This window comes from Phocoena phocoena, chromosome 20 (genome assembly GCF_963924675.1).
Source record: "Phocoena phocoena chromosome 20, mPhoPho1.1, whole genome shotgun sequence".
Classification (NCBI taxonomy): domain Eukaryota; kingdom Metazoa; phylum Chordata; class Mammalia; order Artiodactyla; family Phocoenidae; genus Phocoena; species Phocoena phocoena.
The window spans coordinates 57900372-57928233 of NC_089238.1; the positions used below are offsets into that span (position 1 = coordinate 57900372).

At 54.5% G+C, this 27862-nt stretch overlaps 1 protein-coding gene across 1 annotated transcript; it reads right to left on the reverse strand.

Moving 5' to 3' along the window:
* Window positions 1-352: 352 nt before the first annotated feature.
* On the reverse strand, window positions 353-27862 carry CA5A (carbonic anhydrase 5A). Its single transcript, XM_065898841.1, has 7 exons — window positions 27642-27862; window positions 25666-25863; window positions 12052-12170; window positions 9803-9898; window positions 9611-9673; window positions 4378-4533; window positions 353-602 (listed from the first exon to the last, which is right to left on the reverse strand). The coding sequence occupies exons 1-7, from the start codon at window positions 27796-27798 to the stop codon at window positions 384-386; spliced, it is 1008 nt and encodes a 335-aa protein (XP_065754913.1). The 5' UTR covers window positions 27799-27862; the 3' UTR covers window positions 353-383.

Genomic DNA, 27862 nt, shown 5'->3' on the forward strand with positions numbered 1-27862 from the left:
GTCCCTTGAGATAGTCCGTGTCCCAGATTTCCATTCCCTACTGTGCTTAAGCTTCTTCTTTTTTTTTTTTTTTTAAAAATATTTATTTATTTTGGCTGCACCAGGTCTTAGTTGTGGCACTCAGGATCTTTGCTCTGGCATGTGGGATCTTTAGTTGTGGCAGGCAGACAGACTCTTAGTGCAGCATGCATGTGGGATCTAGTTCCCCGACCAGGGATCGAACCCAGGCCCCCTGTATTGGGAGCGTGGAGTCTTACCCACTGGACCACAGAGGGATTCCTGCTTAAGCTTCTTTGAAGTGATTCTTTTCCTTGCAACTGCAAAGTACACTGACTAAAACTGCGACCTCTTTCTCCATTTTTAATTTCAGAGGTTACATGTGATCAGAACACGAAGCCCGGGAAACAATACTTTCTCTTGTTAAAGTCAGGTCCACCCGTTAGCTTGGATGTAGTGAATTTAGGGTCCTGCACCGTCTTCAGTGGCTGGAAGGATGAACGGACCTCCCGCTTCATCAGGGGCTGAAGTGGGCGGTAGTTGTTCACCATCGTCTTCTCTTCTTCACCAAGTGCAGTAAACATGAGTGAGCGAAACGCGGCCAGCTGGAACGGAGAGCAAGCAGAGTAATCTGGCTGCAGCTAGGGTGTGAACCAGCTCCCATGTCCCTTGTGTCGTGTGTGGTCCCCTTGCATCCCTGAATCAGGGATGGCCCTGTATGACCAATGCAACATGGTGGAGGTGACCCCAATCTGGGTCAGAAAAGGCATGGCAGCTTCCACCTTGGCCTCCTGGACCACCTGCTCTGGCGAAGGCAGCCGCCATGCTGCAATGACTCACAAGCAGCCCTCTGGAGAGGCCCACGTGGAGAGCAACTGAGGCTCCCAGCCAACAGCCAGTACAACTTGCTGGCCACGTTGGGAATGAATCCTCCAGCCCCAGCTTTCAAATAACTGCAGCTGACATCTGACTGCAACTCCAAAGAGATAGATCCTCAGCCAGAACCACCTGAATTCTGACCCACAGCAACCCTGGGAGATAATAAATGATTATTGTTTTACTAAGCCATTAAATTTTGGAGCTATTTGTTACACAGCAATAGATAACTAGTTTATATACTATAAATGCTAATGTAACATTTGATTCACTTTGCACGCCAGGAACTAAGAGACCATTTTTTATGTATCATCACATCTGTTCTCAGAATATACTATGTGCTCTGTGAGAATAGCTTTCACGCTTAATTAAACACAGAACTGGGATTATATCTGCATAGTGACCACCTATTGAGCAAGTCAGGTCTGCATGGTTGAGGGAGCGCCCCCTGGAGTTGTGTAGGGTGTGGAGCGTGCTCTTCCAGACACTCAAGCAGGTTTGCCCACTCGTGTGCACCTGTTTTCACCACTTGTTGACTCTCAGAAAAGCCTGCTTGGCAGGCCTGTCCCTGCCATCCAGGGGGTGCACACACTACCTCCCCAGCCCCCTGGGAGGGTTGGGGGCTCTGCTCTGGATTTTGGTGTAATACTCACCCACCACTCTGCCTTAAAACTATTGACTTACGTTTCTATTTTCCTGCTGGGTAGCAGTGCACAGGGACTATGGTCACTGCTCTGTCACCCCTCCATCCCTCCTGCTCGCCCACCCTCTCCTGCTACAACATCTGACATCTAATAAGTGTTTATTATGCGTTTGTTGAGTGACAGAGGGGTCTTGGTGACAAGAGCCATTTTCTTTTCTTTTTTTTTATTAAATTAATGTTTTTTTTAAAGTCTTTTTTAAAATTAATTAATTTTTATTTTTGGCTGCATTGGGTCTTCGTTGTTGTACACGGGCTTTCTCTAGTTGCGGTAAGTGGGGGCTACTCTTCCTTGCAGTGCGTGGGCTTCTCATGGCGGTGGCTTCTCTTGTGGTGGAGCATGAGCTCTAGGCGTGTGGGCTTCAGAAGTTGTGGCAAACGGGCTCAGTAGTTGTGGCTCACGGGCTGTAGAGCGCAGGCTCAGTAGTTGCTCCGGGGCATGTGGGATCTTCCTGGACCAGGGCTGGAACCCGTGTCCCCTGCATTGGCAGGCGGATTCTTAACCACTGTGCCACCAGGGAAGTCCCAGCAAGGGACATTTTCAACCACGTCTGTAACAGTTCTGGTTTGGGGGAAAGGTGGGTGATGTGCACCCACATTCCACCTTCAGCCTTTCAAAACAAATAGCATCATCCCATGACTTTATTTTTTAAATTTATTTATTTATTTTTGGCTGCATTGGGTCTTCGTTGCTGCACGCAGGCTTTCTCTAGTTGAGGTGCGTGGGCTTCTCATTGTGGTGGTTTCTCTTGTTGTGGAGCACAGGCTCTAGGCGCATGGGCTTCAGTAGTTGTGGCTCGCAGGCTCTAGAGTGCAGGCTCAGGAGCTGTGGCGCACGGGCCTAGCTGCTCCATGGCATGTGGGATCATCCCAGACCAGGGCTCTAACCCATGTCCCCTGCATTGGCAGGCGAATTCTTAACCACTGTGCCACCAGGGAAGCCCCATCCCATGACTTTAAAATTAGAGGCTGCGGACTTCCCTGGTGGCACAGTGGTTGGAAATCTGCCTGCCAATGCGGGGGACACAGGTTTGAGCCCTGGTCTGGGAGGATCCCACATGCTGCGGAGCAGCTAGGCCCGTGCGCCACAACTACCGAGCCTGCGTGCCACAACTACTGAGGCCCACACGCCTAGAGCCCATGCCCCGCAACAAGAGAAGCCACTGTAATGAGAAGCCCGCGCACCGCAACGAAGAGTAGCCCCACTCACCGCAACTAAAGAAAGCCCGCGCGCAGCAACAAGGACCCAATGCAGCCAAAAATAAATAAATAAAACAGAGAAATTCATTTTAAAAAATAAAATAAAATAAAATTAGAGGCTGTTTCACAGAACTGAAAGGCTGGAAGGACTTCCAAGGACTCATCAAGAGCCCTCAGAAAACAGAGCTGAAGGTGAGGTGATGAATGCTGCTGTGATCGATTAGAAATGTCTGTCCTGGGCAGAGGATGGGACAGTGGAACATGCTTGCTGCATATCTGTCATCCCTAAACTGTGCCCTAGACAGACTTTCTCTAGATTCTGGAGATTTCCAGAGAAAAAGATACTTTAACTTTTTAAAAAGTATATAAGTAATATCTACTTATTTTAGAAAAAATAGAATATTTAAATAAGGATGAGAAAGAAAATAAGAACCACTGCAGATCTGTGACCATAGGACAACCAGGATTAACTTTTAGGTGCACATCTGTGTGACAGCTTAGGGCATTGCTCAGCAAATAGACACTCACCTCCTCCCTGCCCCACTGGCGTTGGCCTGGCCATCATAACTTGCTTTGACCAACAGGAGGTGAGCGGGCGTGATGCAAGCAGACGCTGTAAATGTGCATGTGCAGTTTGGCTTGTCTTTTGCATTTCTGTCACGTGCCATGAAATCCAGCCCTGGGTGGCCTCTGGTCCAAGAAGCATGAGAGACACTGGACCCAACCCAACCCCTAACGATGGCCTAAAACAGATTCTCCCAGCTCCCAGAGACCCTTGAGCAGGAAAATAAATGCTTATTATTAGTCATTGAGTTTTGGGGTGGTTTGTTACACAGCATTTTGTAGCAATAGCTGACTAATACAATCTTTCTGGAATTTTCTCTGGGCACTTATAGTTCCATAACTTCTTAGCACAGCATGAGAGAAAACCCTCTGCGGTCTTGATTTCCTCCTGCTCTATCAGCCAAAGAAGCAGAACAGGCTCTAAAAGCTTCTCTTCTCCCTCAGTGACCCCACTTCTTTCACGGCTCTCCAGCATTCACCTATGACATCCCTTTCTTGGTTAACTTATTCATCTAAAACACCCACGGAGGTCCCAATATGGGCAAGGACCCATGTCCCAATTATGTCACTTCTGTTCTTTAAAGTCTCTTTACCCCAACGAAGACCAAAGAGCAAGTACTGGCCTCGTCCAAGCATTTTTCATCGGGGAGACTCTCCATGCCTGAGGCTGACCACTAAGATTAGAAGGTGCTGAATATAACTGTCCCGCCTCAGTTCCCTCCCTTCACCCCGCCTTCCCTCCCTGTCTCCCTGTCTCTCTGATTCTCCCTGTCTCTCTGTCTCTGTCTCCCTGTTTCTCTCTGTCTCTGTGTCTCTCTCACCACCAATATCTCAAGGTCAGAAGAAGACCTGTGATATGGGGAACTTCTGCTCACTCCGCAAGAGCTCCTGTTTCAACTGGAAGGTTCTTCTTGTGCAGGAACACCTATAAGGTACCAAAGCACGAAACTCTAGGATGCCTGTCCACACTATCTTAGTGAAGCCACCAAACCGGAGGGATTCCCGTGCAGTTCTGTGCGCTGGATACAGGCGCCACTCACCTGGTCCTGAGCCACCTCAGTGGGCTTCTTGTGGATGATCCAGGTGACCGACTCAGAGAGCGGAGGCGTTGTCAGGGAGCCCGGATACGTCCAGTAGTCCCGGCAGGCGGGCAGCAGGCAGGAGGGCTGGAAGGGGCCCAGGGCCGCCCGCGCGTCCTGGGGGAGGAGACCGCAGGCTCTCAGGTGGGTGGAGGAGGCCGGGGAAGGGGGCACCACGCTTGGCTTTATCTCGGTGATGTGGCCTGGAGGAGAGCATGTCTCCGAGATAAAGGCTGTGGTCGCGGCTGTCACATTTGGAAACCGTAACAAGAGAATGTAGCCCTTCCACGCTGAGCAGGGATGCCCACCACAGGCTTGTAGTTTTTCTTTTAAGGCTACTCATTTTTGTATACCTTGGCTGTGAAAATATCCCACTTTTAAAAGCTGACGTCAAATAACGTACACAGCATACGATTTACCATTTCAACCATTTAAAAATGTACAGTTCAGTGGTGTTAAGTACCTTCACGCTGCTGTGCAACCGTCACCACATCCGTCTCCAGAATCTTCTCAACTTCCCAAACTGAGACTCTGTCCCCGTTAAATACCAGCTCCCCATCTCCTCCCCCCGGCCCCCAGCGCCCGCCCTTCTACTTTCTGTCTGTATGAATCTAACTCCTCTAGGGACCTCGTATAAATGGAATAATACAGGATTTGTCCTTTTGTGACTGGCGTATCTCACTCAGCACAATATCCTCAAGGTCCATCCATGTTGTAGCCTATGTCAGAATTGCCCCCCTTTTTAAGACCGAGTAATATTCACCGTGTGGATGGACCACATTTAGTTCATCCATCATCCATCGATGGACACTTGGGTGGCTTCCACCTCTTGGCTGTTGTGAATAAGGCTGCTATGAACATGGGTGTACAAACATCTCTTCGAGACCCTGCTTTTAATAATTTGGGGGATATACCCAGAAGTGGAAATGCTGGATGCCATGGTAATTCTATGTTTGATTTTTTGAGGAACCACCAGACTGTTTTCTATAGCGGCTGCACCAGAAAACATTACACTTTTAAGACAGCTGATCCTCTCTTTGGCAGACCTCCCCAGCGTGAGAGCCATGGCAATTACAAACGCGCAGGGGGACGCCCTGCACTGGCCGAATTCCCTGACTCGTGCCAGAATTTTCCTTCTCATCAGCGAGGGGTGGGATTGATGGACTGGGTCAGCCCAGCTCTCCAGGCTGCTCCGTCAGCACGTGTCCTGCTTGGGAGCCTCATGTTCAGAATCCATGTTTGCTTGGTTTCCATGCTCTAGAGAAGCACAGGGAGAAACCTGCCTCTCAGTTCCTAATGACCCTGATGGGGTCCCACCACCACTCACTCACTCAGAGCTATTCTTGAGCACCCACAGTAAACCCGACTCTATCTTAGGTGCTGGGGCTACAGGAGAGACAAACTACCCACTTTCGTGGAACTCACTTTTACTGGAGGAGAGCAGACGGCACCCGGAACAAATAAGTAGAACATCTAGTAGTTTACACAGCGATAAATGTGATGGGGAAAAATAAGGTAGGACAGTGAAGTAAGAGATGTGGGGAGTATAGGCTGGTGTTTTAGGAGGGGTGGCCCTGAAGGCCTCCCTGAGAAGGTGACGTCTGAACAAAGACCCGGAGGAGGTGAAGGGGAGGAGATTTCTCTGAGGCAATGGCCAGTGCAAAGGCCCCGAGGCAGGGTCTGGCCTGATGGGCTGGGGGAGCAGCAGAGAGGCCGCAGGGCTGGAATGAGCACGAGACGCGGAAGTGATTCAAAGAGATGCGGGGGGTTCCCTGGTGGCGCACTGGTTGAGAATCCACCTGCCAATGCAGGAGACACGGGTTCGAGCCCTGGTCCGGGAAGATCCCACATGCCGCGGAGCAACTAGGCCCGTGCGCCACAACTACTGAGCCTGCTCTCTAGAGCCCGTGAGCCACAACTACTGAGCCCATGTACCACAACTACAGAAGCCCGCACACCTAGAACCCGTGCCTCACAACAAGAGAAGCCACTGCAATGAGAGGCCCGCGCACCGGAATGAAGAGTAGCCCCCTCTCGCCACAACTAGAGAAAACCCAGGCACAGCAACAAAGACCCAACACAGCCAATAAATAAATTTATTTTTTTAAAAAAAGAGAGAGATGGGAGGGGGGCGGGGGGGACACCCTGCTTCTGCCCAGGGCTGGGGACCCCCGAAGAAACGCACCGGCAGAGGCAGGGGCTGGGGGGCTACTCTCTGGATGCTGTGGACAGAAAGCAGGGCCTCTTGGCTGGTCTCTGCCTCGTTGGAAGCAAAGCTCCTGGACAGCTTCTGCTCAGAGGGGAAAGGCTCAGAGAGGTCCCTTGGGTTGACGGGCCCAGGACGGGGCCTCCACCCGGCCCCCCATGAAGTGAGCGAGCCAAAAGGCTGACGGGGCAGCCCTGGGAGAAGCAGGACACCAACCAGTGCCCAGCCGGACCGGAGCCTGAACCAGGGGCCCAGCCGCATGCGGGGCAAGCTGGGAGACAGCACGAGGCACCTGTTCTCGGGTCCCAGAGGAAGGAGGCTCCCTGCTGCTGGGTGCCCCTCCCCCCGGCCCTCAAAGGCAAAAGCAAGGAGCCACTGACGGCTTGTCCCCGGTCGCTGACTCACCGCTCAGCCACGGGGAGGTGGTGTTTAATCTTCTGGCAGCTGGAAGGGGGTAAACTGACTCTCTGCCAGATGGTCGCCAAGCACCTTGTGCCGGGCTCCACCTTGTAACCAGTGTCTAGTTGACGGCTTAAAACGGCATGACTGAAACACGCCTCCCGAAGCGCAGCGCCCGCCCACCTAAAGGGCACGGTGCTATGGCTGTCCGTACATTCACAGACGGACACGCGAACCCTCAGCACTGTCGCTTCTAGAACACGTTCGTGACCTCAAAACAGAACTCCAGAGAAGAGAGCCCAGTAAACACTCTTTAGCCGTCATTCCCCCTAACCCGCCCACCTGCCCTCACCCTGCCACAGGCCCCACCCATCTGCACATTCTGGACGTTTCCTAGAAATGGAATCATATAATACAGAGAACTCTGCGTCTGGCTTCTTTCACTCAGAATGATGCCTTCAAAAGCCGTCTCTGTTGTAGCAGGTGTCAGAGCTTCATTCCTTTTTATGGCTGAGTAATATTCCACCGTGTGGTCTACTCAAACTCTTGAAGGACACAGGTCACATACGCACATGGGACAAGAGGCAGGAAGTACCTGCGGGCGTGCGGCGACAGATAAATGCCCCTCCTGCCCCCAGACCCCAGCCCCATAGGCACTGACGTGCCAGACGTCCTCTGAGGCTCTCACCTTGAATTTTCAGAACCAGCCTTTACGTCTGTTTCACGATAAAGAAAGGAAGATAAGAACTTCCGAAAGCCATGTGATTAGATGGCGGCAAACCCAGATGCTACGGGATGTCTGTCCCATCCCACAGAGCTGGACACCTCAGAGGTGTCTCCTGATGCTGAAAACTTTAAAAATCAACCCAGACATTGGGGGAACCCCGGAAGGAGCACAGACTGTGACAAATGGCTTGAGCCGATCACCCTCCCGACCCACGGGACACAGATCCCTGCCCTCTGAGGCGGGACCTTACTCTCTTAAGATTCTAACTCTTATCCTTCTGGTGAGGAAACTGAGGCCCCGGGAGCAGCATCAGGACCAGAACTGGGCCCAGCAGCTTCCTCCATCCCCTGCCAACACCGTTCCTCCTGCAAGTTTGCCCAGAGCCTTCGGGGAAGCAAACAGACCCCTTAGCACACAGCACCTCATAGCAGCTCTTTCTTTCCCACCAAGCGGTGGAGACCATGCCCTGAGGGGGTGGCTGCCACCAGGGAAACGTCCAGGTTTACTCTGGCTGTGGACCAGGGAGGAGATGAATGCTCCCAGCACCTAGACCTTGCTGAGTTCCTGAGCTGGCAGACGGGGCAACGGGGGCGGGGGGGTGATCTGGTCTGGTCCCAGGAGGTCAACATCAAGGGGCGGGTGCCACACAGATCAAACAGCCCCTGTGAAGCTGCCGAGGAAGGGCTGGCCCCCATCTCCCATCTGGAGCCGCTCTCGCCATTGTTAAGACAGGTCGGAGACCCACCCGTCCCCACGTCCAAGGACCACGGGTGACTCCTGCCCTCGGAATTCTTTTGTTTGGTGCTGAACAAATAAACTGCAGTTTTCAGGAATTTCCATTTCTCCATCAAAGCCCTCTCTCAGCTGATACTGGAGAAAAGCTACCTTGCTGGCCTTGCTGTCCTTCGGGGCTATGCCGAGTGCAGCCAGGTGTGCAGGGGAGCTGGGCAGGATGGGTGCGTCTGCAGGACCCCTTGCCCCGTCTCCCTGTTCTCCCAGGATGGGGCTGACCCTAAGGATACCAGGTGGCTTGCAGGTGGACATTCTTAAATGTCGATAGTTGAGAATTTATTTCAATTGGTTTTATTTTTTTTATTATTTTTAAAGTATTTATTTATGTATTTTTGGCTGCGTTGGGTCTTCGTTGCTGTGCGCGGGCTTTCTCTAGCCGCGGCGAGCGGGGGCTACGCTTCGTCACGGTGCACGGCCTTCTCATTGCGGTGTCTTCTCTTGTGGAGCACAGGCTGTAGGCACGTGGGCTTCAGTAGTTACAGCACACGGGATCAGTAGTTGTGGCTCGTGGGCTCTAGAGCGCAGGCTCAGTAGTTGTGGCGCACGGGCTTAGTTGCCCCGTGGCATCTTCCCGGACCGGGGCTCGAACCCGTGTCCCCTGCATTGGCAGGTGGGTTCTTAACCACTGCGCCACCAGGGAAGCCCCCATTTCAATTGGTTTTAAAACAAACATTATCGCAAACGGATGCTGTTGCCTGGGACAAGGCTAAAGATTTTTAAAAAGTGGATCACTTTCATCAAAAGTACTAAGTAACTAATAGTACCACAGGTGGGCAGACAGGCAAAAACCTCCAAGATGCTGCCTGAATGGCTGAATGTTGGGAAACCCCATTACGCTGAGGAGGGAGGGCCCGAGAATTGCAGGAACACCTCGAAGTCGGTGAGCCGACTCGAGACACAGCTGGAATCAGCTCCAGGGAGTCCCAGTTCCAGAACTGCACTCAGACCCTCTCTGCAACGCTCTTTCCACCCAACTGCTTCCCTTTTTGGGTTATTTTTTTGGCAAAGTAGTCATCACTCTAAGCAATGTCGCTTTTCCAATTACGTTGATTTCAAAATACGTAGCTTACCTTGTGCTTTATGTCCGGCAAGACTGCCACCAGCTTCTGCAGTGCCTCGTGGCGGGCCCCCAGCTGCACAGCGCGGCACGCCGAGCCGTCACGTGACGGGGCAGGGGACAGGGTGACAAGCACACGTCACTCTAAGCCGACCTCGTTTAGAGAGCAGAGCTGACCAGGAGAGCTGCAGCCCAGCAGGCTTACCTTTAAAAACACGCCTACCACCGCCAAGCCGTCCTCTCCCATCACGGCTTCTGTGTAGTTTTGGTATTTCACGGCGTTCCAGTGAACTAGATGCAGCTGGAACCCAGAAGAAGAGAATTCCCTCCATCACCGCGTAGCCGAGAGAGCTTAACCCGCCGCTCCTCCCTCTGTGTGGCTGACAGGTGCCCGATTTATGCTTTTAATGAATCCACCCACGGCTGCAGGCCGGCTCCCCCGGCCAAAGCTCGCTCGAACCCCAGAAAGCAGGGCCTCGGCATTTCTAGGGGGAGAGAAGGGAGGCTCGCTTTAACTTTGTCAAACAGAAATGGGTGGTTGGATTGTTTGCTACTGCTCAGATAGCCTTGAATGAGGGTTGCCAGATCCGATACAGGACTCTCAGTTAAATCCGAGTTTCAGATAGACAACGGATCATTTTGAACCTAAGCACGCCCCCCAAATGGCATTTTTCTACATCTGTCACCCTCCTCTGAACTTCACCTATGTCCTTTCTTCACACACCCTCCGTTGGTTTTCCTAAGTCCCAAGTCAGCATCACTACTGACCAGATGACAAGGATTTAAAACAGCGGGGAAACAGGCTGGGGGAATGGGCTTTCCTGGGCCCTGGTGAGTAAGAGGCAGAACCAGGACCCCTGGGTTCTGTGTGAGGGCACGTGGGCCGACGCTGCGTTTGGCTCAGAACCAGGAAGGGCCCTGCTCCAGCACGCGTGGTGGTGGAGGCCTTTCTGAACGGTGACCCAGGCCATGAGTCCACAAGGACTCGGCCCAGAAAGTCCTCCGGCCTCTCGTGGTCAGCAAGACCCTTCCCCATGCGGCTGCTGGACTCCAGGGCCCGGGCGGCCCTGCCAGGGGGGCGGGGTCCACATGTCTCCAGGTGGCACCTCACTGTCAACAAGTCTCGGTGCTCCTGGCCACGCACACCAGGGACCGTGAGTGTGGCGTGGCCTCCCCCTGCCCTCCCGTAGCTCACCTCAACCCCCCATCCACTGTCACCTGTGGTCTTCCAGAAATAGGGACAGCTGGGCCTGAGGTCCCGCCCACAGCCTTCCTCTTTCATGGACCCCCACCTGTGGGGCTGGCCTGGCCTCCCAAACCCCACAGGAAAAGGCCCGCTCCAACATGGGCCGGAGGCACGGCCGGGACAGTCGGGCAGCCCCCGCCCACCCGGCTCACGGACGGCCCCTGGTGGGTCCCAAGCTCCGCCCCCTCTCCTAAACAAGCGAACTGCAGCAGACTTCTCTATTGAAAGAGCTGCTCACTAGAAACCGAGGTACAGGTGCACAGTTACTAAGAGGAATGAGGCTTACTGAAAGTAGGTGTGTTGCAAGCCGCTGTTCCTTCATTTTTGTCACATTTGTCAACATGTGTGTAATTATGACAATCAACGGAACTCCCTAATGATCAACTGTCCCCAGAGGCCACCTCTGGCTGTGTGATCGCGGTGATTTTCACCTTCTGGTTTGACTGGACTGTCGGTCTATTTTAACCATAGTATTACTTCCGTAACAATGGTGACAAGAACAGTCCAGAACTTGAAATACCTCTAAAATCCAGGTGGCTGGTGGGTGGACAGAGGGAGGGCTGGTGGACAGAGGTGCAACCAGTGAATTTGGCACACGTCAATCACAGGACCTGGGTGGTAACCTCACGGGTTCTCACTATACAGTTCTCTCATTTTTTTGGTAAGTTGGAAACATTTCATAATAAAATATTAGGGGACACCAGTAAGGCACTACTTACCACTCCATAACCACCCAAATCCAATTCCTGACCTTTATCTCTACTCCTTTTCTTTACTGACTCCCACTTTGAAATGTTGCAAATATCACCTTGTTTTAAGATAATTTCTATCGTAAAGATTTTCTATTCTCAGTGTAAGATCTTGAATGCCTCGAAGGACAGGAAGCTTCTCGCCTCCCATCGACCAGCCGCAAGCGCGTGGCTGAGCGAGAGCTGAGAGCACAGACGCTGCTCCTGAATCCCAGCTGCTTGACTTTGGCGAGTTACAATACCACGCAGAACCTGTCTCTTCTCCTGTTCACTGAAAGTGCTCACAGTATCCTCCCCTTAGGAGAGTCGTGAGGTTGAGTGCGTGGGGTGGCCAGTGGTTCTGGTTTGAGCACTAAGGGTCCCGTGTCCCAGGAAATCCATGCTGAGCAACCAGGATGCTTGATCACCTGACATCGAACCCGGCATGCGGGAAGCCCCCACACATTAGCTGCTACGAACCTCTGCTGGGTACACGTGATCGTCCACCGTGTGCTCTGAGCCCCACTCGTTCACTGCTCCCCAGTGGAAGTGGAACTGCTTTAGTCTGTAGTGGTTTTCCAAGGGGCCACCACTAATTCCTGGAAGGTGAAGCAGTGGAAATGGTGTGTTAGTCTAGCTGCCCGACTGTGGGGTTGCTGTGACATTGACTACGTTGGGGTTACTCGATTTTGCTCTCAAGAGACCGATGTTCTGCTGAAACCACAAACTGAAACGTGGGACCTTGTCTGCCCTGTCACCTGACCCCATCACCTGGTCCCGGCGGGCCCCCGGCAGCGCACAGGAAACACCTGAGCGAGGCGGGTGCCAGTGCCGCCACCTGGTGGCAGTAGGGGCCTCAGCCAATTGCAGGCGGCAAGAAGGCAAAGAAAAACCATTTCGGAGATGCGTGCCACGCGGGTCCTATAAGATTTCCAGACCTTCCTTTAATTTAAAAAAAAAAAAAAAGAAAGAAAGAAAAGAAAAAAGAGATGTCTTTCAAATGACAGAAGAGCAGATAAAATTCTATCACCAAATAATTTCATAAGCTAATAGGTAATGAGCAAGTTGTTTAAATAAACAGATTCTGAGATATAAAGTACTACATTTTGGGGACTTCCCTGGTGGCGCAGCGGTTAAGACTCCGCGCTCCCAATGCAGGGGGCCCGGGTTCAATCCCTGGTCAGGGAACTAGATCCCACATGCATGCCGCAACTAAGAGTTCACATGCCACAACTAAGGAGGCTGCACGCTGCAACTGAGGAGCCCACCTGCTGCAGAAAAGACCTGGTGCAACCAAATTTAAAAATATATAAATATTAAAAAATAATAATAAGGTGTAGCGTTTTCCACCAGGGCTGATCTCCAGGCAGCCCCTGCTCGGTCTAGCCTCACTGTATGACCACTTTCTAAGTCACCCTGAATTCCTGGTGAAGCATCCCCAAGAGCTGTTAGCGTGATGCACACAGGCTCATCATCCCTGAGCACCTGTCATGGCGGCATCTGCTCTGAACTGTGGGATTATGGGCGCTGTCCCAAGAGGTCCAGGGCCACGGCTGGGAGCCTGCATTTGAATGAGCTCCCGGGGGGGGGTGGGGGGGGGCCCTGATGCACAGGGTTTAGCCTGTCTTCCGGTCTTCAGGTGCACTTTGCTAACAGATTTCCACCACCAAGTGCTACAAACGTAATGGTAACGGTTGGACATCCGCTTGTATTCGAGGTGAGCGTAGTGTGACACTGGGATCCTCGGACAGGTCTGGAGGACACTGGCACAGCGGCGGCGTGAGTTCCCGGGGTGGGGGGAGGGGTGGGCATTGCTTGCATCAGCTCCTCCATGCGGCAAAAGCAGGGACGACACTTAGTGACGTGACGGCTGCTGCTGAAAGTGTCAAATACGACTGGTAGGGGTGCCTCTGCTTTGTTTTTGCCATTGAAGGTACTGGTAGCAGAAAGCACTGAACTATAAACTGGAAAAACAGATTCAGCCCATTATTCTGCCCTCGATCAAGTCATGAAGCTTCTCGCTGTCTTCACTTGAAAGCGTTGGTCTAGAACGTCGTTACGGGCATCTCGTCATGAGGCTCTATGGCTTTATTCTCCTGAACACCCACAAATTATATCTCACTTGAAAAACATACAGAGAAGTATCTCATCCCCCCGCAAGTATAAAAAATCAGAGTAAATCATGAAGCCTGAGTCCACGGGTGTGGAGGAGCCGTTCTGCAGGCAAGAAGCTGAGGTGGATAGAAAACCTCCCTGTTGGGTTCAAATCACAAGACTTTACTGGATTTACTGTGAATGAGAATACAAGGGGGTGATTGTTTTCCTTTGAGGGGTGAGGATACATGAGCCCACTGACCTCTGTAGTTTTGTGTTGTTTTTGAATTTACTAAGAGAGGCTAAAGAGGTTGTCAGTAATCCCGGGCACGGGAGCCAGGATTCGAAGGCAGGTCTGACGCCCAAACCCGTGCCTTGAGTACAAAACATCATCTGAGGAAATTACAGAAGCTTGAAACACCAGCAGTGCGATCTTTGTGCCACTCCTGTCTGGCACTGTGTATTATGCTGGATGGGGAGGTGGGAGCCCTGGCCAGCAGACACCTGGAACCGCCAGAATGCACTGACTAGTGCGTTTGCTGTGTGACCTCGAGCAAGTGGATCAGCCTCTCAGAGCCTCAGCTGTTCCACCTGTGAAATGAGCAGTGCTGGCAGGATGGCCTCATAAAGTGCAGTCAGACGGTGATGACGATGATGGTGGTGACCACACGCCACGTTAACTTTTCAGGGACTGGGCTCTCCTTCATGTAATAACAAAGCAAGGATTCCTAGCTAGGTGGTCCTGGTGGTCCCTCCCAGCTCAAGCATCTGAGGACTCTGATGTGTAGACACCACACAAGGTCTCCAGAAAGAGCGACACCAACTGCACGAGACAAAACCCCACCACAAGCTGGGTGTCGGGCAGACCCCGCCAAAAATAACCTCGTAGAAAAACCACTCCCAACTGTGGCCACCAACAGAGAGCAGGGAAAGGGAGGGGGCCGGGCACGAGCATCGCCCCTGCCTCCGGCAGGTGAAGACTTTCCCAGGGTCACCCTCAGGGCAGGCCTGGAGCCCAGGGACCAGGGCCCCACGCTCTCCCCGCATCCAGCTGCCCCCAGAATTCTCCAAGAAGCAGCCTCTCGCAGGGGGACTCCCTCCTGTCTGCTTCCCAAAGACAGCTGCCCGTTGAAGGAAGAGAATGTGGACGGAGGTCAGCTTTGGAATCGGGCCTGCAGGGAGGAATGTTCCCCTCTCGGTGGGGCCTCTCCTTCTGACTGCAGGCTGACACCTGGTCGTACGTAAGCGGGCGGGGGCTACCCTGAGCTGGGACCAAGCAAACTCACAGCAAACCTCGCAGGCTGCTGCCCCTCAGCAGCTCTGTGACCTGCAGATGCAGATAAGGAGGAAAGCACAGCTCGAGCATCTCAGGGGGGAAGCGAAGAGGGAGGGGAGGCGTGGCCAGAGGAGCCCTGGTGCCACAGGCTGGGCTGCAGTGGCGCCCTGCGGCCGATCGGTGGTGCACCCGGAACCGGGCACTGTGATGCCCTCAGCCTCCCTCCTTCAAACGTATTTCAGGAGAGAAACAGCATCAGCTGTACAGGAGCTGCTTGAGTACAAGCTCGGGCGTCAGACTTGTACATCTCGAGCATCTTTCAAGTCAGGGACAGAAGACTCTCTGGAACGACGTCTCTAAAATTAGATGGATGGGCAAAGACAGCCACTAGCCGAGTGCCAGCGTCTCTGCTGAAAAACCGGAGAACAGTGCCCCGTTTCTGCAGGTGGTCGGGGGTGCGCTCTGGGTCGGTGCTGGCGCCATCGCCTCCGAACGCGGCGATCTCGGTCCGGTTACTAAACTGTTCCCAGCCTCAGTTTCCCCGCCTGTAAAATGGGGAGGGTCCTAGCACCTACTCCATGGGACGTTGCCAGGATTAAATGCAAAGTTCTCAGCAGAATGCCCGGTATTCTGGAAGCACCCAAAGGATGGAAGCCGGCAGCCATGGCACATCTCTGCGATGGGATGAGTTAAAGGGTCTCATCTGTTCTCACGGGTCAGCCTCTCCTGCGTCCTGGGCACTGTGCACCCACATCTGTCGGTGCCCGTGATCGCCAGCGCCTTGTGGACAGTCAGCATGAGCTCTGAGTGTACTAACTGACAAGCCAGCATTCACCCAGTGCCCGCTACACGCTGGGCATCGTGCAAAGCATCCTACCTTCCCCAGTGACCCTGCGAGCAGCTACTACTGGCCCAATTTTGAGATGAGGAAACTGAGACTCAGAGGGGTCAATCACCTGTCCCAGGTCCCCCAACAACTCCACCTCAGGCCTGCTTGGGTCCAGCCCCTCGACTTTCGTGGCAGGGTTCAAGCAAAACGCTCACCTTTTCCCGCCAGGAAAGTAAGGAGTCCAGTTTAAGGCGGCGGCCCTGGATAAAATAATCTCAGTGACCTTGCATAATGACCAGTGTCAGAGTAATTCCCTTCAAAAAAACAGGCGTGGGGCTTCCCTGGTGGCGCAGTGGTTAAGAATTCACCTGCCAATGCAGGGGACCCGGGTTCGAGCCCTGGTCCGGGAAGATCCCACATGCTGCGGAGCAACTAAGCCCGTGAGCCACAACTACTGAGCCTGCGCTCTAGAGCCCGCGAGCCACAACTACTGAGCCCGTGCGCCACAACTACTGAAGCCTGCACGCCTAGAGCCCGTGCTCCCAAACAACAGAGGCCACTGCAACGAGAAGCCCGCGCACCACAACGAAGAGTAGCCCCCGTTCGCTGCAACTAGAGAAAGCCCGTGCACAGCAATGAAGACCCAACGCAGCCAAAAAGAAAAAAATATATTAATTAATTAATTTTAAAAAAAAAGAAAGAAAGAAAAAGAAAACAGGTGAGCCCGATTTGTGACAAGGGGGCCTTTAGCTCACCAGCCCCCAGACTCTGCCATCCGCAGGGCTGTTCACAGACCGGAGGCCATGCATCCCCCTGGCAGTCTCTGGGAGCAGGTGTGTCACGACGTGTAACTGGGGAATTGCATCTCCGAGGACAGAGACGTTGGAGGCTGACTGCAAGCCCAGATCCTACTGTCTCTGTCCTCACAACAGCCGCTGGTAACAGCCGTCAACTTGTAGTTTGGTGCTTTGACCAGGATACGCAGGCTGTTGGCAGGCATGGTTGTCTTAAGGCTTAAAATAAGTCCAAGAGCAGGTTGACATGTTCTAATTAATCCAAACTGCAAATGACTCGATGGTGCCGAGGAGCAGCCTGTTCTTGGTGCCCCTCCAGGATTTAACCAACGTTCCCTCCGACACTCCACGCACAAGCGCGAAGGCTCTCCGTGCTTTCTCTGGATTAGGGAGGTCTTTGTCATTCTCTCCAGGAAAGCGGGAGCCACAGCTGGCGGCCAGTGCGCTGGTGGTGCCTGAGGGGCATGACCCCACCCGCAGTACCCCCAAATCCAGAAATGAGGGAGGTCAGATTGCTTTTGGGGAGCTAACCTCTGGGACCACCACACATCGGCTCTGGGTTTGAAGCCAGGCACACGTGAGCACAGCCCCTGGTTTCAGGCGGCGTGTGCCACACGGTGGTCCTATCTCTCTGGACCTCAGGCCTGATGTCTGTAAAACGATAACGATGGCCCCAGGCCCATGAGAACGTGGTGAGCATCAGATACAGTAGCGCTTACCAAGCGCTCCCTAGCACGGCCCCTGGCACCCAGGAGGAGCTCAACCAGCGGTAGGACCTTCTGTTATTACGACCGTATTCTGGTTATTTCATCATGATCACCATCTCGGCATCCAAGCAGAGGTCTGCAGTCACCGGAAATAGCCACTATTACTCCCAAGATAGGACCTGCATGTAAAGACTTTGAGGGATAAATGTATCTTAAGAGAGTGTCCTCTAGAAGGGGCTCGGCCAGCCACAAAGCGTAAAAAGGAAAAATCACGCATTCATTCAACAAATGTTCATTGAGTTCCTACGATGTGCCACAGCCTCGGCTAACTGTTGGGCGTGGAGAGGGTGACACGGGGCAGCCCTGCCCCTCCCGGAGCGTGGACTCCCCAGGGGCAGGCAGGCAGTGAGTCGTGGACATGTGGGCAAGGACGGGGTGCTCTACGGGGATCTGAGGGGTGCGGGGCATCAGAGAGGGCCTCCCTGAGGAAGTAGGGGTTCAGCTGAGCCGTAAGAGGGAAGAGGAGGTCCGGCTGTAGGCGGGAAGGGACAACAGGCAGAGAGGCCTGGAGGGACAGAGCAGGCCACTGTGATGGACCTGCGAAGGCTCCCAGTGGCGGGAGCGCAAGGTCAGCAGGGAGACGGGTCGGAGGGCAAAGGGGTAGGTGCCGGCAGTGGCCACGTAGGGGAGCCTTCGTCAGCAGACTTTGAATGTTCCAGTCTTTAGAAATGGATGTCTGCCTAGACAGGTGGGGTCTGGGGGCGACACTTGCATCCCCGTCCTTGACGTAGTCTATCCTTCAATGCACCTTTTCCCGCATTTCCTAACTTGAGGTCTCCTTGCGAGCAGAGACTGCGTCTGGGGAGGTCCTGGGACCTAACGTGCCACCAGGCACAGTGGGTGCTTACTGCGCGGCCGTATTGTAGATTTACAATCCTAGCTCCTTGCATGGCAGGAATGGCTAATTCCTGGGTGGTTTTGCGGAAGCAGTGGTGAGGGGCACTCCTGGCAATGGACGGAGGGAGAACGGGGTCACCACACTGGGTGCGACGGCGGGTAGGGATGTCACACGGTCCTACGAGCGTCCACCTTCCACCTCCCAACCGACGCCGGTAAGTGGGGTGTTTCTTCAGACAGCTGCCCACGACGCTGACGAGCCCCCAGGAGTGGTAGGGGTGTGTTGGCACCAGACGGGCCTCAGGCTTGCCCCGCAAGACTGGCAGCCCCCTTTCCGGGGCAGAAGAGCTGGTGGTTTAGGGAGATGCAGAGAGGGAGGAGGAGAGGGCAGCTGCCGGGCTGGTCACGAGGACCCTGTGTCCCTAAGGGAGCAGCAGTCGAGGCCAGGCCGGGGGAGGGAAGGTGCGATGCACTGGTGACCTTGGTCTGGCTGGGGTGTGGGGTCAGGGAGGGACTGACATGGATTCAGGGGCCGTCGGGGGAGGAGTGTTTTCCTGGGTGGGGATTATCATTTCCACAGATTGCGTGAGGGAAAGCACACTCCACCCAACCTCCAAATCACACCTCTGCCCCCCAAGATACCCACGCCCAGAACCTGAGGGGAGAGACAGCGGATAGGCAAGGAATGAAGATGAAAACTACACGGTTCTAGGAATCAGAACGCCCATGAACGAATGTGCAGTGAAAACTGTCCCAGGAAACAAGCGTGGACCGAGCGGCCACGGTCACCTTCCTGACAGCACAGGGCTCCCTCCCGGAACGCCTCCCCCCCTGCCACCCCCTTGCTCACGCCCACTGCAGGCCCCCCGCCTGAGCCGTGGGGGAAGGGTCGCCTGGGCCCTGGGCCCTGCGTGGGATGACGCAGGGTCCTGGGAGATGGCAAAGCAGTTCTGCTGCCACGTTCACGACCCCCCTCCCGGCCCCATCTCCAGCCCGCCTTTCCAGCAGGGACCCCCAAACTCTTCCGGCGTCTCCCTTTTGGCTTTCGTGCTGGAGTCAGTTTTCTTGGGTGAAGATTCCCCAACGGATGGACGTGAAGTCTGTGAACTTTAAAATCATACTGACCTGCAGTTACGTGTTCACTCCAGGAGCGAAGGCCGCTCACCGGGCCCTGCTGTGTACGCCCGCTGCCGATTCCGTGAAGCTCACGCTCAGGACCCTGTCCCGGTGGCGCTGGGCATCCTTATTAGTTGTCATTTAGAGGATGAAAGGCCATTATTGGCCCACCCTTTACAAATGGCTTAAAATCCACTTTGGTGTTGGAAGGAGACTTAGCAGGCCCGTGACCTCTGTGCCCACTGGGTCCTTGAGAGTGAGTGACCCTTCGGGAAAGCTGCTTACATGTAGCGCCAGGCTTGGAGTTTCCATTTTTCCTCCTTCGGCCGATGGATGGGGTCACCAACCACAGAGTCCTCCGTAGTCAGAGGAAGCCGGGCCGGGCCTGGCCGGCGCTGGGTTCCCTCCAGTAGGAGGCCTGAGAGGGGCACAGCTGTGTCTTGTTCTGGTCTTATTTGGGAGGAGCCCCAGCAGGTGAAGCTAAGCTATCATGGCTGAAACGCTCGGAGGTAAGTGCTTCCCTCGGGCCTCTTCTAATCCTCCCTCGGAGTGGGTGTCTGACCTCAGTGGACAGAGGAGGAGACTGAGGGTCAGAGAGGTTAGGGAAACAAGCTTATACTACCAGGCTGATAAGCTCTTTCTGCTGCAGAGCTGGGCCCTGACCACCACACCGTCCTCCCCGCCCCCTGAGCCCTTCAGGAGGAAGATGAGCCACCCCCAGAGGAGGAGGGTCTAGCAGGGAAGGCGGCTCCCGCAGTCCATGCGGCTAAGCGGGCGGGGAGAGCAACAGCGGGGCATCTGAGCTCCTGGGACTCAGGCACTCCAGTGCCAGCAAGACCTGGGCTCCTGGCTTCTTTTCTTTTCTGTGGATGGCGGGGAGGGAGTGGGATTTGGAAACAGCCCTGATCTGAATGTTGGACACGGACGTCCTCTTCCCATGTATGGGCATATTAACCCGTCTCTTGGAGTTACTGTGAGAATGAAATGCCTTCAGGAGTGTACCCTGGGGCTTCCCTGGTGGCACAGTGGTTGAGAGTCCGCCTGCCGATGCAGGGGACACGGGTTCGTGCCCCGGTCCGGGAAGATCCCACATGCCGCGGAGCGGCTGGGCCCGTGAGCCATGGCCGCTGTGCCTGCGCGTCCGGAGCCTGTGCTCCGCAATGGGAGAGGCCACAACAGTGAGAGGCCCACGTATCGGGAAAAAAAAAAAAAAAAAAGTACCCCGATTTGCAGATTGATTTGTCGTGTAACGGGCACTCAAAAGCACCTGGCCGCAGTAACGACATCACTGCTCGTGGTAACCTAGGACCTGACTCAGAGAACACAGGCGTCTCCTCACGGAACAGCGGGATCTATCTGTGGCCTTTGTTTCTTGACCTTCCACCCCACTTTCTGCACCTACACTGCCCATCGGGTGGAAACGGCATTGTCACTCCTTAGGAAAAGGATCGCTCGGGTGCTGGGACAAGGGGCCCCCGCCTGTGACGGGTTTGCGGGGTGTGACCACGGGGTCTGTCTGGAGCCGGCGCTATGTTCCTTCTTGTTTCCTACCCTCTGCCAGCCCTTCCTTCCCTGCCCTTCAGTCTCACATTCCTTGGAAAGAGCCGCCGCCTTCACCTCTGTTATTCATCGTCGCTGTTGCTGACCGGCCTTGATCTCTGAGCTCTCCTATCCCTCACCCCCTGGAACCCTAATGTCCTCAGTTCCCCGATCTGGTTTGCTCAGCCTTCCTGCGCTCACCTGTTGGTGTGACCTGACCAAAGTGATCACATACTGTGCAAAGTCACTTCTGCACCGTGCACCTTCTCCACTCACTTCCCTTCCTGCTGCCAAGGCTTTCCGTTTCCGTCAATGAATTTAAAAATAAAAATTATGGGAGTGTCTCACGATTCTCATTTTCTTACTGCAAAACTTCTTAGTTCTTCCCATCTCTCAGCTGCATTTTCCATTTCCTTTGCTCCCGGCACCTTCCAATTTCCATTGGAGGTGAACAAAGACAGAGAATCTGAACAGAGGTGGCTAGAGGCTGGAGATGGGCGTGGGTGGGTGGGGCATGTGAAACTGAGCAGGAGAGAAAGAAAGAGGAAACTGGGCTTTGGGGAAAATGACAAGTAAAGTAAAACCAGATTGGCCTGTGTGGACGTGAGCCCCAGGGGGATTATCCAAATAATTTATACGGCCAGAGAGACACCCAGAGAATTCGTTGGGTCTGTGGCAGGGCGGGGAGGGGCCCTTGGAACCCGACTGAGAACGTGCTGGAGGAGCGAAAAAGCGGGGGTCAGGACCTGGTCAGCACAGAGGCCTGGCTGCAACAGGGCGCAAAGGCCTTGAATCTGAAAACGACCGGGATTGGGGGATGCCGGGGTCAGCTCAGGTTCAACTGCCAGGTGGGAGCTCCCAGGAGAGCACGGGAAGCGTGCCTCTCTCCTGGGGACCGTACCCCTGGGGTCCTCCCCTCTCGGTCCTCTTCTGCTCCAGGCGGGCTCAGCCTGTCACTGTGATGGCCTCACCCCACACGAGCGACCGAAGCTGGGTGACGGCCGTCAGCCTGGGGCCAACGCGGCGATCGTGGGGACAGAGGCGCCGCCCTTAGCGCCGCCCTACTGGGAAGCGGGCCCGTGCCGCAGCCCGCCCTCGTCGCCCCATTTGGGAAGCCCCCGCCTGGAACAAATCCCCCCAGAAGGAGGCAGAGCCGCGAGAGGGAGGATTCTGACCCAGCTGTGCCTGGACGTGTCAGTGCACGGTTGACGCAGTGATGCGACGTGGGCTTTAGAAACAGCAGGAGTTGGGCCTGAACCGGGCGCCCCCTGCCTCCCCTCCACCGTTACTCCCCCCGCCCCACCTGCAGCCTCTGTTCCTCCTTACGTAGAATGAGGATGGGGACTTCCCTGGTGGTCCAGTGGTAAAGCATCTGCCTTCCAATGCAGGTGACGCGGGTTCAATCCCTGGTCAGGGAACTAAGATCCCACATGCCTTGGGGCAACCAAGCCCACGCGCCTCAACTAGAGAGCCTGTGTGCCGCAAGCTACAGAGCCCACGTGCCCTGGAGCCCGCGCACCTCAACTAGAGAAGAGAAAACCCACACGTCACCACTAGAGAGAAACCCACGCGCCGCAACGAAAGATCCCGCGTGCCACGACTAAGACCCGATGCGGCCAAAAATAAATTAAATAACAAAATAGATCTTTAAAAAAAGAGAAGAATGAGGATACTCATACCCTCCATGGCGGCGTCTGTCTGTGCCGTGCTGTTGTTCATCCAACCGGGGCTCTTCTGAAAGGGGGTGTTTGCATGTCTGTCTGTCCAGCATACCTTCCCCCTTCTAGAAACAGCGCCACGATTTCCCCCGGACCAGCACGTCCCTGGGTGTGTGATCTTGGTGGGGATCTTGGTCAGGGTGCTGGCTGTTCCGCCGACAAGGGGCAGGGTGACTCCAAGCTCAGCCACCAGTCCTCTTCCCCTGGGACTCTGAATTCGTCAAACGTATCTTAACCATACACATACAAAAGTCCAAAGTGACCTTCGAAGTTTTTCACATTTTTTGACTTAAAGGAAAATGAACTTGTGATAGAGATATTGTAACTGAGAAGGACCCTATGGGGCCTTCCCGGGACAGACCTCTCCCCCAGATCCTCTGCTTTACCTCCTCTCTGAAGTACCCAGATAATAGTATCTCATGCATATTTCCTGAGCTTTTCAGATGCTAAAAACCACCACTAAATGAGGAAGAAATGAACTAATTGATGACGCTGAGCACATAGCCCCGGGACCTCCCAGAGCCATCAACCCATCAGAAAATTGTGCACCAGCTGATCACATCCCCTGGGACGCCCCTCCCTTTCCTGGCCTTTAAACAAGCTGTGCTGAAACTCTTCAGGGAGTTTGGGGTTTTTTGAGGGGCACGAGCCACCTGTCTCCTTGCCTGGCCCTGCAATAAACCTTTCTCTGCTCCAAACTCCGACATTTCGGTACTGTTTGGTCTCATTGTCTGTCGGGCACATGAACTTGCATTCGGTAACAATGTCCGTAAGACCCTTGACTACACATAAAAATTATATAGGAAGAGTATAGATTCGATAGGAACGCATCTACATCCAAATCTGTTTTTCTCAAAATGACTCGTATATTCACACAACTATTAGCCAACCAATTAAAAGTTCAGGAACTATTATTCTTTATTCAATCTTTTAAAGTTGCTGTGTAAAATTAAAAAAAAATTAATACAAACCGTATTAAACCTGAAAGGACAATTTTAGTTGCTCCTTGGGAATCTGGGCTGGGAACAGATCAACAAAGGCAGAAAAAAAGTTGGCACGCTAAGTAAATAAAGGCATAAACCTCTGCTCCCCAGATCCCTGAGCTGGCCTGGTCCCTGTGTTTTTAAAGATGTGGTTAGGGGCTTCCCTGGTGACCCAGTGGTAAAGAGTCCACCTTACAATGCAGGGGACGTGGGTTTGATCCCTGGTCAGGGAACTAAGATCCCACATGTTGAGGGGCAACTAAGCCCACGCGCCACAACTACTGACCTCACGAGCCTCTGCTACAGTCCACATGCTGCAAACCACAGAGCCCAAATGCCCTGGAGCCTGCGCGCCACAACTACAGAGAGAAAAACCCGCACGCCACAACTACAGAGAGAAAAACCCGCACGCCACAACTAGAGAGAAGCCTGCGCACCGAACGATCCCACGTGCCACAACTTAGACCCGACGCAGCCAAAAATAAATAAATAAATAATAAATCTTAAAAAAAAAAAAAGATCTGGTTAACATCTGGTTAACATCCAACTTTCCCTTCTCTTCTCTGAGGTAATCTTATCCTTCCAAGAAGATGCTTTGGTTTGCGTCAACCAGAGTTGGGGTTCCTGTCCACTTGCCTTTGGCAAGCCCTACATGAGAAGCAACCCTGAGGGATACTGTGAGAGCCATTCCAGGCACGTAGGCTGTGCTCAGGAAACATGGGCTCCTTCTTACCTGTGAGATGAGGAAAGAGACCCCTGGAAACTCTGAGCCACGGTGTGCGTGAAGCACCTCACAGGGCCTGCCACAGGGAAAAAGGGGTCTCCAAGCAATGCTGCAGCCATTGGTCCATCAGAGTTGGGGCGGCTCAGGCTGGGCCTCAACTGCTGTCCAGTCCCTCTGCCTGACTCGTTTCTACGTTTAACTTTACATTCATCATTCATCCACCAGTTTACCGAGCACCTGTGGTGTCCAGCAGGCGTGATCCTGCCCTCGTGGAGTTTACATCCTCACTGGGGCGATGGGTTAGTGAACAAGACGACTGGGCATATGGGAGGAAGTGGACCGAGGGCTTTCCTGGAGAGGACCTGGGTTTGGGGGCTGTGTCTGGCGTCCCCAGGTTCTGTGGTTCCCTACAACTCCCAGGACTCAGCGTATAGTCACATGCACGGCTAAGACTTATCACGGCGAAAGGATGCAAAAGCAACAACAGCAGAGGGAGAGAGAGTGTCTGGAGGAGACCAGGTTTCCAGAGTCCTCTCTGGCGGTGTCACAAGCGACACCCTGAAACCCAGCAACGAGCTGTGACAACACGTGTGGAGTGCAGCCCACCAGGGTTGCCCATAGGAGACTCGGTGCCCAGGGTTCTCAGTGGGGGCTGGTCACGTAGGCACCCCCACCCGTTGCAAATTCCCGACTCTCAGAGGCAGGACAGAAAAAGTTGACAAAACGCCAGATGGAATCCGGCAGCCAGTCCCCACAAGTAAAACAGAAGTGGAAGGAAACTTCCCAAACCTGTAGCGTATCCACCCAGCACTGGTGAGGGTTCCCCCCAGTGAGGCTTTAACGAGATGGTGCGAGTACAGCCCTTGGCAGGACGCCGGGACCCGCCTCCCTGCCCACCTGCCCTGCAGCCCTCCGCCACTGGCAACACCCCCAGCCAGCCTCACGCTCATCCCTACTCCCCACTTTCCCCTCCCCTCTTCCTCCAGTAGCAGCTGGACATCAGCCAGGTCACTGCCCCGTCTCACTCTGAGCGAGGACCAGCGAGGTTCCCAGGCTCCGGACGCCCGGCCACCATCCTTCCTCTGTTCCTTGCAGGCCTCCTCACCTCGGAGACTCTCTCCTCTACCCCACTCTGCTTTTCCCCTCTGAGTGCAATGTACGTTTTATTAGCTCACTGTTTCTGCCTTCCAGGCCCTGGAATGTAACCCCCCAGGGAGGCCCTCACCGTTCAGAGTTTTGTCCCCAGTGACATGTGACGTAGCTGGTCGGCATCACCAGCTTTAAGGTGAACATCACTCTGCCCGTCCCCACCGCCAGCCTCGGCCGTTCTCCGTGCCTCGACCGCTTCTCTGCCGACCCCGTGACCCACTCTCCGGAGTGACAGGAGCAAAGGGCCCCGACCCCAGCTCAGGCTCACCTGACCCCTCGGTGGAGTCGTCGAATTCCACCTGGAAGAGGTAGCCGGTGTTCCAGACGTAGAGGCAGGCCGCCGAGTCGTAGGAGACCCTGAGGGGCTTCAGCCGGGGGTCGTAGACGCTGTCCTTCCAGCGGATGTTGATGGGAGACTGCCGGGCCCCCCGTGGCACCGAGGCCGGGCCCTTCCAGAGGGCATGCACTGGGGGCAGAGAGAGGGAAGAGGAGCCCCTGAGGGTGCGTGGGCGCCGTTAAAGCCTCAGAGGGAGCGACAGAAACCTGCAAACGCGGTCCCAGAGGAGCCAGCACGGGGGAACCTGTTCCAGCGTGGAGCCCGGGGCCACCAGACCCTCGGCCTCTTAACGCCGCCCCCGGTGGGCGGGGCCCTCGCGCCACCTCCTCCGCGGACCACGCCCAGGAACCGATTCCTTCCCGCCCTTGCGCTGCGCCGAGTTGGTTCTGATCTGTGCTCATTGTCACAGCGTGGTCACAGGGAGTCACGCCTGGGGGTCCAGCCCAGCCCCGGGGAGGCAGGCGGTGGAGGACTGTGGACTGGGGGGCTGCTACAGGTCTCAGAGAGCAGGAAACCACAGTCCCAGGATCCACAGCGGACCCTGCCTGGAAGGGTCTGGAATAGAACTCTTGTCACTCCCAATCACCGCTCTTTCAGTTACCCAGCACTCAAGGTGGGGTCCGCGGACCAGCAGCCCCCCTGGGGGCTTGCTAGAAATGCAGAACCTCAGGCCCCACCCAGACTCCTTGCAAGTTTCAAACCATAGGGAAGGGTCCGCACTCATGTAGAAAGACCCGCGCACCCCGATTCCCAGAGGCAGCTGCCTCGGGCTGGCTTAGAGCACAGCCTCTGACGCTTTCCTCCAAGCTCACAGAAACATACACAGAGTTTTCCGAAAAGCAAAAGTACCGCTCAGTACAAAGTGGGTCTTCACCTCGGGTTTCTTCACGTCACTGTGGACGTCTTCACAACTGTCTCTCAGCACCTGTCCCCTCCTTTATACTCCGTGACCATGAAGAGCATCAGGCCACGTGGACCGGAGTCCTGGCCTCACCACTCTGTGGCTCTGTGCCCCTCGGCAAGTTCCTTAACCTCTCTGAGCCTCAGTTTCATCACCTGTAAAAGGCGGATCACAATGGTACTTATCACACAGCGCTGGTGGGAGCATGAAACGAGAGGCTTAGAACAGCGGAAAGACGGGGACTTTGGCATCAGCCTCAGGTGTGGACCAACGGATTAACTGGGAAGAGCTAAGAGTGTTTGCCGAGAGCCCGGTATGTGCCAGGCTTTGTGCTCACATCGTTTCATCTTCAGGTGGCCCTGGGTGGCATTTCATCACCCCGTTTTACAGACGAGGAGACTGAGGCTTGGGGAGGTGAAGCAACCCACCAGCTCTCACCTCTGACAAAAGTCACCAGAGCACACACCCCCGGAGACTGACTCTGAAGCCCAGGCTCTTCCAACCACCGAAACCTGGAAAGTGTGGAATACTGACGTCAGAGGTGAACTTAGTTGTCCATGCAGCCCCTGTATCTGACAGAGGAAGAATCTGAGGCCCAGAGAGAGGGAGGGATGAGTCCAAGGGCACAGAGCACCAAGGACACCGCCACCGGGACAAGGCTGACACAGGGCAGTCTCTGGACCAAGCTGGCTGCCGACCTAGTTACCATGTTTGCTGAGATGTTCTCTGCTGGTGTTTGGAGCCCTAATGACTGGCAGCATGGCTTGTTCCGTGGGGGCTGTAATAACAGCTCGTCTTGGGGGGGGCCCTTGCTACCTGCCTTGCTCCGAGCATCTCGCCTTCCTGATGGCCCTGTGAATCTGAGGTTAAGGACTGGCCCACGTCTCCCATGGGAAAGACAATGTGGAAATCAGAAGCCAAGCTGTCCGGCTCCGGACCGTCTCCCATTTTGAAATACACCATAAAATGAGACAAACAGCAAATTGCATCTGGAGGCTCTACTTACAAGCATCATTCCTCTTTGTCTGTGCACAGGCACCCTGAGAGCACCATCGCTCCAGCGTCAGTGAGTGATTGCGGAGGGTCCCCCACATCTGCTTGACCAGGACGAAGAGACCCGAGGATTTCGGATGACTCCTGCCTGACCCCAGGAGCCTGAGCATCGTTTCTCTTCCCCGGGGACCCAATAACCAGAGAGAGGTTTTCCTCACTGACTGCCCTCACTTC